Genomic DNA, 14,658 nt, shown 5'->3' with positions numbered 1-14,658 from the left:
TTTAGCATGTTGGCAAAATGTCAAGTTAATTATGGAACGAGAAACTCAAAATCAAGTGTAATTTCAAATGATGTGTAACACCAACAACTTATCGGGGATTTTCGAACTCAATCTCAACTGATAAGTTTAGTCAGCAGTTTATGTTAAAACATTAAGTTGCAAGACTCTTTTAAAAAGGCGTGTAAAGTAAAATATGTCAGTTTCGCTATTTTCATCGCAAAGTTCACGAACATTGGTTACGACTATTGTGCGTTCAATTTGGTCGATATACAGCGCTTACTGCATTACTCAATTTACACTCTTACCGTGCGTTTCCACTGGTAAAAATCTGTTTAAAACAATGTTTAGATATTTCTAGTAAACACATGACTTGCAGTGAAATTGACGAAAATTTTCGCATAACTTTGACCCATATACGACTGACATCAAGTGATAAGATAACTGAACGTCGTCATCGTAGTCTCGTAATTTTTATCGCCATTAAAAGTAATCTTGACGGTATGAAATCGATATTAAGTATGTGTTAGATACGATAAAAATCGCAATTTTTATTTACACAAAAAATAGGCATCCGCCCTTCGGAGTAGTCAGGAAAAATTAAGCTATTAATTACTGTATACCTTAACCTATAATACATTTGTTCAATTGCAACAAAAACATTAACCGAAAATACTCAAAATTTTTCATACGTTACCCATCCCTATAATGAGGTAATATTCATCAACTCTAAAAGACATAGACAAGATAGAGGATTTAAACCATTCTGTAGAACCCTCTTGATAGATCGTTGCTTGAAAATAACAGTTTTTAACAGAACGCGAAACGGTTTCTGGGCTTCTAGCTACTAACACACTAACAGCTAATTAGATCGGCTAGAGCTTAACTTAGGTGTTATTTAATCTTTTATAGTGTCTGTCTTGAAACTGAATAATTTCAATACAGTAACCAATGTCTTTGTTCTTCAAAGACATTGAGATCGTAAGAAAATGTTAACATATTTTGTTATCAATTGATGTCTTTTCGTTTCAGTTCTGATTGTAAATTACTTGATTAGCATTTTTTTAACAAAGTAACAGGATATAATAAAAAGTGTAATGTTGAGTTCGCAATAAAACATGACAAGGGTAAATGTTCATCACTTCTTGTGCGGTTTATTAAGTTTTGTGATCAGAAATACAGATTGAGCACATTTAATTTGCATTCCACTAACAACTTAGTAGTTAAATGACTGTACGATGTCGATGACTAAAAATATTAATAATAAGTCTTAATAGAAGCGGTATTTCACCGTACCATTGAACGTTTACTATTAACATAACTAAAGACAGAAACTTGAATACTTCAATGGTTGTATTTAAAATCTTCATTGTTAAAGTATTGTATTGTTATACGACTTTGGAGATTCTGCATAGATAAAAAAATCAGTTTCAAAAAGTTACGTCTTCCATATATTCCGTTGTTGAATTACACTTTGGAGTTTTTTTTAAAGATTTCTATTCGTATAACATTAGAAATAACGGGAAATACTTAACAAAAGACGTTAAAAATTATTGTATTAATTTCATCGGAATACAATTGACGTTACATAGTAATTTATTTACAACTTTTTCAGTGTAAAATATTGCTAACAATTGTTATGATGAAATTTTGCCATTGTTTTCTTGTACGCATTTTAATGAATTAACCATACAAAAAATCTATTAATGCAAGGTTATTAATCGTGGTAACTTTTTGATTAGCCGACGAACAAAATTGGACTTCTCGATCAATAACTGTTTATCCGTCTTTTAAGGAAATACTAACTCTGGCAACCCTTGTTAGTTCAAAACTCTACAGTATACATGGAGCACAAGTAAACAAATCGCTTGCAAATGTCTCCAAATAATGAAGACAGCCACACCTACGTAATTAAACTCATTGTAGAATGGACAAAGTAATTTTAAATTATACGAATAACTAATTCAGTTTGGTTATAATCGTAACAGCATTCAACTGTAGCAATCCCGCATCATAGCGGTTACAAACGTCCTCTATTTCACTTCCCTAAGTTGTATCACGTCCTTTTTCACCTTCAAACGCACGCGTCTCTCAGATGCTCCTGTCATTTGAGCTTTGACACGAGATAACCACAGATAACCTAGAATTAATTACAAACTATGGATACTTCATTTCACGGACTATTAACATGCTGAGCTTGTTTTACTTTCGACGGATTATCTTTTGGTAATAATAGACTGGTGAAAGATAATACGAGACAAATAAAATAATATTAAAAATCTGTAAATATCGGAAAGAAAGGTCGCAAAGCGGTGTCTATGTAAAGTCCCATGTAAACGTATGTTCCCACAGTATATTTATAATTAAAAATTTAATATTTACAATTAAAAAGATGGTTTGTGGTTTAAGATCGTGCAGAATATAACTTAAAATAAATATGTACTATTTGGGAAAACAATACTTATCCATATAAGTAGTCCATAATTTGCAAACGGACCATTTTCCTTATACTTGATTACAAATTCCGTTTGTCGATAAATAATGTGAAACAACAGAAGGATAAAAAAAACGTTATTTTTATTATTACTTTAGTATATAAGTACAAACGTAATTTGTATTTGATACCAAAACCTATGGTTTGTAACTGTATATCGTAAAAGATTTAGAAATAAAACTATTTTAACGGAGACATTATGTAATGATAAAATATGTACAGAAAAAAAGGACTAGAAAAAAGTAATGACGTCGACAATGTGTTCTAATTTTGAATTATTTAATTTCTTCTTCTTTTCTAATGGCTTGTCTCTAGTAACGTGTAAAAACTCCTTGAACAGTAACCAAGATAAAAGGAAAAATCTTTATATTTTAAAATGAATCAAAAATGTATTTAACCTCACTAGGTGTAGTAGACATTTCAAGATTAGACATGGAATCGATCCGATATTATATACGGAGAGTATTGGCGTTGCTAGGGAGTTAGGCGCTATACCGAGTCTAGGTGATCATCGTGTGGATATGCCTATAACGAATCGACTTTAATGTTTTCATATTATTGTAAATATTGTAACATCTTATCAAATATCAAACTATACAGGATGTCACACGATAAGGTGTCAATATATTTAAGCGTAAAAGACGTATCGTTATCAATATAAACAAAACAGTGATACTGAAATCGTTCGATCAATATCACCTGATTTTTCAACGATCTTTTTACACTAATCAAGATGTTATACATCCGCGCGGAATTAAATAACATTTACTAAGTAGATTTTGTGTTACTTTCATACCGATCTATTCAACAATTTGGAGGTGCTCACAATAAACATTCATCTTAAATTTCGAATTTGTATCATAATAGGATATAAAGGTATTTCTTATGGAGATAAAGATAGTTACAACAGCAACTAAATGATGTGTATTAAATCGGTTGTTGTGTGATGAAACCCTCATTTTAACACCTTAAAGAATTTTTCATTATATAAGATATGCAATCGATTTCAATAAGAACATTCCGACCGGTGAATTCCAACCCCGAGACGTTGGAATGAAGTCTATATAGCGCCTGGTAATAAAAATTCTATTTCATTATGGGTTATTTTGCTATTAATTTATGCAAACCATAAATTAAACGTTTTGATTTGAACGTAATTAATGTAATTATGAACAAAACTTTGAAATAAGTGTTGATGAAAACTTTGCATTTTCGTTAGTTAACCCTCTCTTAAAAACTCTATTGTGCACATATCCCATTAAACAGCTTCTTATTTTTACGTCATTAGTATAAGTAACTGAAAGTGTTCTGATATTTTAATTTTACTTTACAAAGGTGTAGAAAATTAACGCTTGCACGTCACCGCGGTGTCAAGTGTCACGGGATCGGAGTCCACTAAAAAATTACAATATTAATTACAAATGGAAATGAACCAACTCGGTAAAGAAAATAAAGAACGGTACTTACGTTTACTAAAGTTAGTTAACCCCATTATCACAATATATGTATGGGAAAAATAAAATAATTGATTTTCATTGATATTTCAAAAAGTATACAAATTTCATAGTGCGAATCAGCAATTATAATTAGAATAATATTAAATCTCTCGGAAAACAACGACGGAAATCGAATGATGGCCAATTTAAAAAATGAGTCTAGTGAGGTTAAAATTACTAAATACTTCGAAAGGCTTAAGGCTTATCATAAGCATGTTGGAAGTGACTTATTTTGTTTTACTGCTAAAGCGTTACGACAGTTTATTTGCTATAACAATATGACAGGCGCTTGGAATATTAAGTGCTAAAGACGTAATCGTAGTAAAGTAGAGTATGTATTATTGTAACTATTTCACGATTATGTTTCTAAGATTTAATTATCGAAACATATCAATTTTTATTTTATACTTTAATCCCACACATCACCGATTAACTTAATAAAATTTTTATTATCTACTCATGTTGCGAATACAAGTACAAAGTTTCAATTAAAAAGCAAATTCTTTAGAAAAAGTGCACAAACATTTCTTTCAGATCTAGAGTAGCTTTGACGTAACTAAAACAGACTTAATTTAAGAAATTAAAGAGAAATGAAAATATGCTTTTTAATTTACTACGTGTACAAGTAATTGGTTAGTGAAAAAGGGTTGGTTGTATGTTACAGGAGGGATGGCGGAGCGGGAGCAGGCGGGGCAAGATGAACAGCAGGCGCGGTGCTCCTCCAGCGAGAGCGACAACTTCGAGAAGATCGATTCCACAGATGTTGCTGAGAGCAGTGTAAGCAAGCACTATCTTACTACATGTGTGGGTGTTGGCGTTGTAATTCAACTAACGTTTTCTCCCGACTCCGTCAGAGAGGGATAAAAAAAAAACAAAAAAGAGTAGCCTATGTGTTCTTTCAGATTATCCTCTACGTGTACTATATACTAAATTTCATTGTGATCCGTTCAGCCATTTAGACTACAAATATAACAAACATCTATCCATCCACACATCTAAACTTTCGCATTTATAATATTAGTAAGATAACAATCTATATTTCTATACTAATAAAGCGTAAACACACACTTCTTTGTTGCCTAAGATGTCAGCAATCACAGCATATTTTCGAGTAACTCTTTTTTTTAATAAAAAGCCCTACACTTACGTCATGTTTTAGGCTATATTTTTTCACGCCGCCGCCGTTAAACTTAGGGGTAAATATTTTTGATAAAAACCCTAATGTGGGAAAGAGACCATAAGTTGTTGCCAACATCAAGGAAGCAAGGTAGCCATGGTTTGACATCATGTCGTATCATTTTGACATTTGCAACTTGAGAAATGTAAACAATAAAATGATTTTATGCGGATGAAGTCGCATGGGAACAGCTAGTGAGATATACAATTAAAATGCCAATATTTTATGTAGTTTTAATATACTTTTGGTGTTTCTCTAGGGCGAGCCAAAGTTCATAGTTGGCGATGAAGTGGTGGAGGAGCCGGAAGACGAGGGCCCTTCCCACGAGGGCAGGGATTCTTTCCCCAACGCACCTCCTCCCAACATCAGGAGAATGCTGACGCCGGCACAGCAGCTTGCGCTAGCCGAGAAGAGAAGCAAACTAAGGTATAGCTTATGAGAGTCCCAAACTTTTTACTTTAACTTATGAATCTTTATTATGTTGATTTATTTGTTACTTAAAGTTAAAAATATTCAACGATGTAGCAAATGCCCTTTAATCTGTGAAGTATAACGAAGCGAGGTCTGTTACCGGTCGACCTTAGCCACCAAACAAAGAAAACTACAGACATACAGATATAACTAGCATTTTCTATTTAATTATTTTCATAGTTTCCACTTTTATCTTTACTTCTTTACTATTATAATAAAGCGTAAACACACACTTCTTTGTTGCCTAATTTGTCAGCAATTACAGCATATTTTTGAATAGTTCTTTTTTTAATAAAAAGCCTTACACTTGCGTCACGCTTTAGGCTTATATTTTCACGCCATTAAACTTAGGGGTAAATATTTTGGATAAAAACCCTTATGTGGGAAAGAGACCATAAGTTGCTGCCAACATCAAGAAAGTAATATTGCCAAGATTTGTCATATCATGTCATTTTGACATTTGCTATTGATAATTTGACAAAGGTGAATAATAAAATAAAATTTTCATAATTTCATGCGGAACAGCTAGTTACAACTATTTTTACTAATAATATAAATGTTTAACGAATTTGTTACAACGAATACAAAACTATCTACAAATTTAAAGATAACATTTTATTCGTTTTAGTCTTTACATTTTTTTTTATGTATTTTATTTATGTATTTTAGGTACTTTGCTTAGAAGTAATTTCGCAAAAATCGAGCAAGGACGAAACAAAGTTCTACATGGCGTATATGTAAATGCGTACTTTGGTTGACATGGTTCGTGGTGTCGTAAAATGCGTCGTGTCTCGATTTTTTTATTGATTCGATAAGCAGCGATTACAGTCCCCAGACCTAGCGATTACGGACTACCTAATCCAACTAAAACTTGCGCGGTTCACACTTGGCTAATACAGTTGGCCAGTAACCTATAACTGGACTGTAAATGAACTGGCACTGTTAGTGCTAACTGGTACAAGTGAGTCCATACAATCTCTAACTTTATGTCGTATTTCCAACTGTACTGACCAAGTATAAACCGGGCATTATGCTTTTCATAACAATAATGTACAACTGAAGACACGCAAGAATTCGCCGAACAATTTTGAAGTATGAACTTCATCGGGTTATAACTGAACTACAAATACGTTATGTTTAATATTTATTAAGTTATACAAAGTTTGAAGATTACATAAGTTGCTCAAGTTAATTCGTTCAGTGAATTTGAATTCTCATCGTACTGCAATCAACATAAATCTACGTAACATCGCGTCACGATCGGCCCACCTTGTTAAGTACCGTGTACACTGGGCAATGCGCATTAAAAGAATAAAAAAAAAATAAAAAAAGAATAACCACCTTGTGAGAAATTGAAAATAAAATTAAATGTTTCCTCGTATATGTTAGGTAACTTCTGATTTTTTTCCAATCAAGAATTAACAGCAATTTAATATTGAGAAGGGAATTTTTACAATAACTGTAAATACTTCTTGTGTCTTCCCTACGTAACTGTGGCTAAAAATGAACTTAAATTCCTATACATAATCCTTTAAAATGAAAAAAATTTAACAAATGACAAGTGTACATGTTCCTTAATAGTGCGTTTTTGTGTATGGCTATAGCTGCCAGAAATGGCGGCAAACCTAACTGTCAGTTGTCAGTTGTCGAATAACCTTTGCGCGCGTACCGCGTATGGCGGTCGGATTTATTAGGAAAGAAAAGCGAGTTTGATAAGTTTTAAAAGTTTTTCCCTTTCTGGTAAGATTACCAAATGGGTATGATAATGTGCAGTGGATTTATTCCGATTTATTTGCGCGATATTTTTGAAGTTCTATTTTCAAAGTTTGGCTGGGAAGTTGTTTTTATTTTACATTGATTTCGTTCAGAAATTACTAAGTTACAGTTAAATTATTATTCATTTTATAAGTGTTTGTTAATTTAAAAATATATGCAGATTTTTTCTAAGCGAAAATTATTAACATGAAGGTCATAAAACTGGGAGATGTAATACTAGTACTAAAAAACAAGAATCCCGATTTTATCTTGAAAAACTCTTAATGTCGAAGAGGCAAAAAGGCAATTGAATAAATTATTAATCATTATCACGTAGGATTTTTGCAATTTTAAGGCCAACGTAATATTGCGTATGTCCTAAGAAAGTGTGATTTCACTTTGTGATTTCTTTCTATAAAGACTTATAAAAAAAATATAAGTGACTAATTGAATTTTCCTTGACGAATATGCGATATGTTTTTTTCGTCTTGGTAGTGGTAACTAGTACGGTTGTATTTCTGATACGTCAAGGATTTTATTACAGCTGAATGTTTTTATTAGACCTTTGACCCTTAATTCGTTAATGAACGCAATCGAACTGGCTTGAAATCTAGATAATGGGCAATTTAAAAAGCTAAAGAAAATATTCTTACTAGTGTAAATTAAAAGGTTAAAAATACAGAACAAAAAAATCATATTTGCTGCAATGTTATCATCACCTCCCTGTCCATCTTACTCACCTTGTTTTCGTTCTCAATGTAGGTGTATCATCCGTCACCTCATTCATAACTCCCTTCTTGATCATGTCTCCTTTCATGAACATCCATCTCTTTCTACACCTACCTCTACCGGTACCACATTCATAAAAGTTCCGTTCTCACGCGCCTCTTCCCTCATAACATGTCTATACCGCGTAAACCTATTTTCTATTTTATCAAATTACAACAAAACTTGAAAATAAGGTATAATATAACAATATTATCATTTTAAATTACATCTATAACAATGAGAAACCTCTTGTAATTTGCATTGTTTGATGGTATAAGTTTTTTTTATATCTTGGTTACTTCATTTCATTGTTTTTTTTCTTATTCTTAGTTTTATTGATTCAGAATTAGAGGTGAATAGACATTAATAAGTTTTAATTAAAAGAATCTAATATGGTAAAGAAGTACATAATATGCGTGTTTTCTTAACCCTGAGAAACCGGTTTAAGTATTTGTCGGCCACTGGTGTCTGATGACGTTTAACATCTCTCGCCAACGTCATAACTTAAGTAGTTAATTATGCTATGATATACATACTTGAGATTTTTATCATATTAATACGCATAAATACTACGCGTTAGTTTAGTATTTTAAATGGCTATTTTAAATCTGAGTACTTTATGTGCAATGTAACATCCCCACTGAGGAGGGGCTCGGAGCCTATCTTCTCCGATATGTTCATATTACGATGTTTCTCTTTGCCGTCGTCGACTAAATGTTCATAAAGAAATCCAGTTATCAAAAAACATAGATACTTGGGAGAAATCGGACCCAGGACTTGAAGATTAGAAGCCCTGCTTAACACCTAAATCACCGTTCGACTTACAGTAATTAGGAAAAAATAACTGAATATGCATAGAACGGAACGTCGCAATTTTAAAAACGTTACAGAGATCTAATATAAATTAGCGTAAATCGTTGCTCCTCATTTAGTCAGACAATAATAAGGAAATATCCTGTTTTTATTACAAGATGGCTTCTTATCCCTTACATAACAGGATAATTTTAAATGGTACAAGAGTACACAGGAAACCGCATCTAAGGCTGCTGTTGTTTTCCTCCTCCTGTGGAAACATCGAAGCCGAGGTAAAACCAAGGTTTGTCCAATGTTCCGTGTAATATCAAATCAACACTTAAAGTCTGAAATATATTTGTGCGAAAAAGATGCGTAGAAAATTGTTAAAACTACGTATCCCACTATAAAAGTTTATAGTTAATGATCTCAAGGAAGCAGGACTAATTAGTTTACTCAAAGACCCGCGTTAGAGGTGCGACCCTGCATGGTACAGATGATAGATAGAGTGGCGCACGGCAATAATTAAAAAATACTCCGCGACTCCTCGTCTATACGAAAATTGACCCTCAAGTCCCTGCAAAGAACGCTTCCAAGGTTTCTCAGTTCCACCGCGGCTATAAGCCGGTATCACGGGTCCATAGAAAGTGTATCTTTTTCTATAGTTAAAATACTTACGTGCGTATCATGAGATTATCATATACACTAAATAAACAGTCCGCTGCGACTTCGACACATCGCCGAAGGTCAGGATTATCGCGTCATTTCAGTTTAAGTAATGCAAATAAATCAGTTAAAAATGTTAGGATATAAGTGTTGAATGCGTTTGCTTTTGTTGATTACTTTAATAGCTATTTATGTACTATGCTGTTTTTTTGCTTAGATCCAGCTTTACTAATGGAATAATTTTATAATAAATCACGATAATAAAGAATAATTACCAACAATTTAGTTTTCAAGAGTATGTAAAATTTTCGAAGTTTCCAGTTTCCATTTACTTATTTAATAGGTTTTCATTTATTTAATAGGTTGTTAAAGATGATTATTTCTTACCACTACAAACTTACGAATAGTATGTGTTCATTACATTTAGTTTTTTTAAACTTGAAAAAGACGAGATTTTCAATTTGTCTGTACGTTTTTTTAAACTTTTTTTTTTGCTTTTAGTGTTGAACAAAATCTACTTGAAGCATATGGAACGCATTAAATCAAGTTGTAATCTAATACACTAAAATACTTGTACACGAGGCAAAGCCAACCAGTTCGAGATAGTTTTGTGGTGTCGTAACATTATACGAGTATAAAAATTCTACCACTCTACGTCAAAGTAACGGCCTCTACGCCTAATATTAAAATAATATTGTTTTGTCATTGAAAAACTGATAAAACCCGTTTTTATTCAATAATTAATAGCCAAGATTAAGGTTTAACGAAAAAAAAAACTATTCCCAACCAAACTTTTTTGTAAAAAGTGTAAGCCACTGACAAAACCAAACTTTCAGATCGAATAACATTTCGCGCGTAAAATAGTGATGTTACCCAAATAGTGACGTTTATGAATTTTTCCGATATCATATCGACATTTGTGACTTTTGTGAATAACGTCCGGAATTTCGTAACAATGTTGAAGAGAAGGACGTCTAAACGATTTGTGCTGGGTGATACGTCAGCGGAGGATCCGAGCACATGGGAACAAGATGAGGCTACGGATGTTGTGCCCAGCGATTTGTTGCAAAAGTTCCAGATGACTCTGCAAACTGAACCCGGTATTGACGGAGAAGATACCAGTCATGAAACGAATCAAGACAGTAAATTATTGCGTCCACCTACTACAGCGACTTTACAGTAAGTTTCCAAGGATGTAAATAAAACTATTGCGTAATTTGCATTATTAATATAACACTAATAAAAGTAGATTTTTACAAAAGCGTTAATATGTATTTTATATGGTGCCGATGGAGTAATTATTTTCTTGGGAATCTATAAAATAATACAGTTTTAGAAATTTCGAATTAATTTCTATGAATCCTGAATCTTTCTAATTAGTAAATTACGTTTGTATTTAAATTACCAACAGTTCTTTACTAACATGTGATAGCATGATCAGTCGTAGAGTATGCTTGAATAGATAAAAACTTTTGAAGTGTTGTCCTGCAGCTGTAGATGGCATATACAAGTAAAGCACGTCATTGTGAACGTTTACGTAATATTTGTCATTAAATTTTTTCGCAGGTCTAACCAGGATTCTAACGTTGATGTTGATAAGTGGTAAACTAAACAATTTTTAACTAATGCTTTGTATATATTTTTTCACTAAAATGCAACAAACTTACTTATTAAGTTTTAATGTTATAATTACTATAACTGAAATGTATAAAGCATATTTGCATTTTCTATTATTGTTTTTTAGATTGTTATTTCTTGTTTTATGTGAATGTCTGACTCGAAGTTTTATGTAACGAGTCAGAAGAACTTATTAATCGATTACAATGTCTTCTACACAAACTAAAGAATAGCATAATAAAAATACGCGTAACGAATAAATTTAGAATGTGAAAGAGTTACGTGCTGTAATTTACATAAATAACAGTCATCTATAATGATTGACTTAAACAAGAATCAAGAATCTAACCATAACTAACGCCAGTCAAGGTTACATATTCCCATGCTTAAGTTTTTTCGGATAAAGGCAAAAAAGGTTAAAACAAATAACTTCATCAGAGCTACCAAAGATCAAGGACCGAATGTTTTGTATTCGTGTTTTGCTACTTATTTTTAGAATGAATAGAATAAGTTTTCCGAAAAATAATTTTATTGGGCATTCACTATAAGGCTAATGATGACGTTACACAGTAAAAATCGATATTTCATATACATTTTTAATAAACTTTCTTCAGTCTTGTAGTGAAGCTCGCACAAGTAAATATAACGTAAGTAAAAAAGTAAAGGTTATTGTAAATAATGGTCAGTAGTAACCTTTCATCGGTTGAACTCGACTGGTGCTCGTTTTTGGCATTTTAGTTGATTTGGGTCATTCAAATAATAAAGCCAACAACATATTTAATTGATTATTTCTTGTGTTATAACACAAGATCTATAGAGAATTACATTGAATAAATATTATTTATGTCAATTGTGTTTTGCACAAATAGATCTATCGATAATATTGACCCCGGTCATCACTAAGTAAACAATCCGGAAAAACATTTTCTTCATTGCATCAATTTTGTAATGACGGCAACTCGGAATTAATTCATATCCGTCTCTGTCGCACATTCGGTTTCTTATACGTGCAAGCGAGACACAATGATCGTATGATTCTGTCATGATAATACTATTGGCGAGTTAAACGTCAGTCAGTGGATGAAAACAAAACTTTGGCAGAGAAATGTTAGATTTTTGTTGTATTTACATTAAAATAAACATAAAGCGGCCTTGTTTTTTGTGAAAAACAATTTTTTACACTGCCTTGACGTCGATAATGTATCCTGCGATGAATGGATTGTATTCGGAAGGTCCATACAGGTTAGAATTCAACATTTCATTCTAGTTATTTTATATACCTTTATTTAATATGCTAGAAAAATAAATGAATGTTAAATTAAGCTCTTAAACTTGTATTTGCATAGTTAAAATATAAGTTTTATTAACCAATTTAATTGTTTTCAATTTAAAAAGTATTTTGTGGAGCAGTGATTTCTCTCGATTTCTCTAACGGTATGCGAGTGTTAATTTATTTATTCGTTTCTATTTATTTATGTAACTTAAGTAAACTCTCTTTATTTAACTGTCTCAATTTGTTTTTATTATTTTAGTCGTTGATTTTTATGTTTAAATGCATTTTTTAGGCCTTAAAATGACATTATTTTATTTATATAGATTAGATTATGCAAACATGATAAATCTTACATTGGTTATAGATTATTAAATAATTTATCTATTTACTGATGAGGTCAGATGCTAAGTTCACCAGGTTAGTATAGTGGCAGCATTGTGCATAAGTAGGTTCATGTTGCAAATTTACTTCTTGTATCATCTGATGGAGTCTAAACTTATTCAGAATAAGCTAAAAGATGACAAGGATGGATGTAAACATTCTAATTTGTCTTGTCAAAGGTAGCTTACAGAATTCTCTATAAACTTAATTTATAAAAACATAAACAGACAAAAAAATACATATCTTTAAGTGATATATATGATATTTTAAATTTAGTACTTATTTTGTAGCCTATATGATAAAAAGGCTTATGTTTAATTAAATTATTTTTTTATAGGCCATCAATGTCCCAGGGCACAGTCATCCATAGCCATCGTTTCCAAGAGAAGGACTTCACAGTCGCCACACCTGAAGAATTTGTGAGGAGATTCCAAGGGACAAAACCTATTAATAAAGTAAGCAACATTTTTGTTTCTAACCAGAGATAGTTACAAATGTTCTGCGATATTATTTTTCCACCAACTTAAATTAGATTAAAAAAAATCATTGAGTACACAACTTTGGTTCTCATCAACATATACCTCCAGGTATTTAGTGGACCAAAGAGTATATATTTATATTACTATTGTAAACATCAGTTTTGGAATATTTTTGACATTGGTAGAGACAAAGGCGGATTAAGGGGGAGTCATAGGGGTCATGACACCCCTGAACCGGTTGGTCAAGAGCTTGACAAAGTATGTAAATATATCTCTTGACTTGACCACGACTATGTGACCGCCCTGGCGCTAAAGCTGGATTCGCCCTTGGATAGACATCTAAAAGGGAACACGTCAAGATTAGAAAAGTGTGATTGTGAAAAAAAACATATGTTTTAGTAGTTTTGTAAGCTGAAGGACTTAGAAGTATCAAGTTTCTATCAGAGCTTTAATTTTTTTTACTATAGTATGAGTTATCTTTATGAGTCATAAGTTAGCGTGATTCAGAAGTAAATTTATTTTTATTTCTCCGGATATCATTATCTTATTAAATTCTTTATTTTGACAATATCATGTTTTATCAAAATTAATATGACAAATGATATCTGATCTAATTTAGTACATAATAAGGATTAAATTTAAATGATGTGACGTTAACAACTCAAGATATGTGTTATCAATATAATAATAATAAAATAATCAATTACATATTGATGTTTACATGACTAATGTATTTGTTAAATAAAAGCTAAAAATGTATAATAAAAAAACTAACAAAACAATGCAGTTGAAAATACTAGACATTAAAACAGACTAATTTTAAAGATTTTTTTATCCTTCTCAGTGTGGCCAGCATACTTAACTAATTATTTATAGTGGTAGTACCCGCTTTAATATCTTAGCACGAATGGGCTGGCACGCCCGGTGTAAAACCACGACCACACAGAAGACAGGCGTGAAATGATAGCAATTCCGTGTTTCGTCTGATGAGTGTGGCGCCGGAGGCCTAATTTAAGTCCCTTTCCCTTTACCATCCTTTTCTTATAAGGAGAGGCTGGGAAGGGGAAGTGGATTTGACGGTGGAGGAGATGTATAGGAAGGGGAAATATCCTCTTTATATGCGTCTCCTCCGTCTCCTCCGTCATGTAAGGGTAGGCAACGCATCTGCAATTGCGGATGTCTATGGGCAGCGGTCGCTTCGCCATTTTGGCGGATTCAGGTGGCCGCTTGCTCTTTTGCCACCTTATGTTATAAAAAAAAAACTGATATCACAATCAGCCAGTATAGTTGGT

At 32.3% G+C, this 14,658-nt stretch overlaps 1 protein-coding gene across 5 annotated transcripts in view; it reads left to right on the top strand.

Annotated features, from left to right (window-relative positions):
* Nucleotides 1–14,658, top strand: part of LOC106109598 (acetyl-CoA carboxylase) — a 45,206-nt gene that overhangs the window by 1,033 nt on the left and 29,515 nt on the right. For 2 of the 5 annotated variants that reach the window (XM_013291159.1, XM_013291158.1), the window contains exons 2-4: nt 4,652–4,764; nt 5,424–5,590; nt 13,225–13,342. In XM_013291159.1, the coding sequence (XP_013146613.1) occupies nt 4,652–4,764; nt 5,424–5,590; nt 13,225–13,342 (398 nt within the window). Of the gene's footprint in view, nt 1–4,651; nt 4,765–5,423; nt 5,591–7,277; nt 7,376–10,449; nt 10,796–12,305; nt 12,476–13,224; nt 13,343–14,658 lie in introns of those variants that run through there. The other 3 variants (XM_013291160.1, XM_013291161.1, XM_013291162.1) reach the window with 3 other exon arrangements.

The sequence above is a fragment of the Papilio polytes genome, unplaced genomic scaffold (genome assembly GCF_000836215.1).
Source record: "Papilio polytes unplaced genomic scaffold, Ppol_1.0 DF821122.1, whole genome shotgun sequence".
In the NCBI taxonomy this organism is placed as follows: Eukaryota; Metazoa; Arthropoda; class Insecta; order Lepidoptera; family Papilionidae; genus Papilio; species Papilio polytes.
Note: the sequence above shows the minus strand (reverse complement) of the source record. Positions and strands in the feature narration are given on the sequence as shown.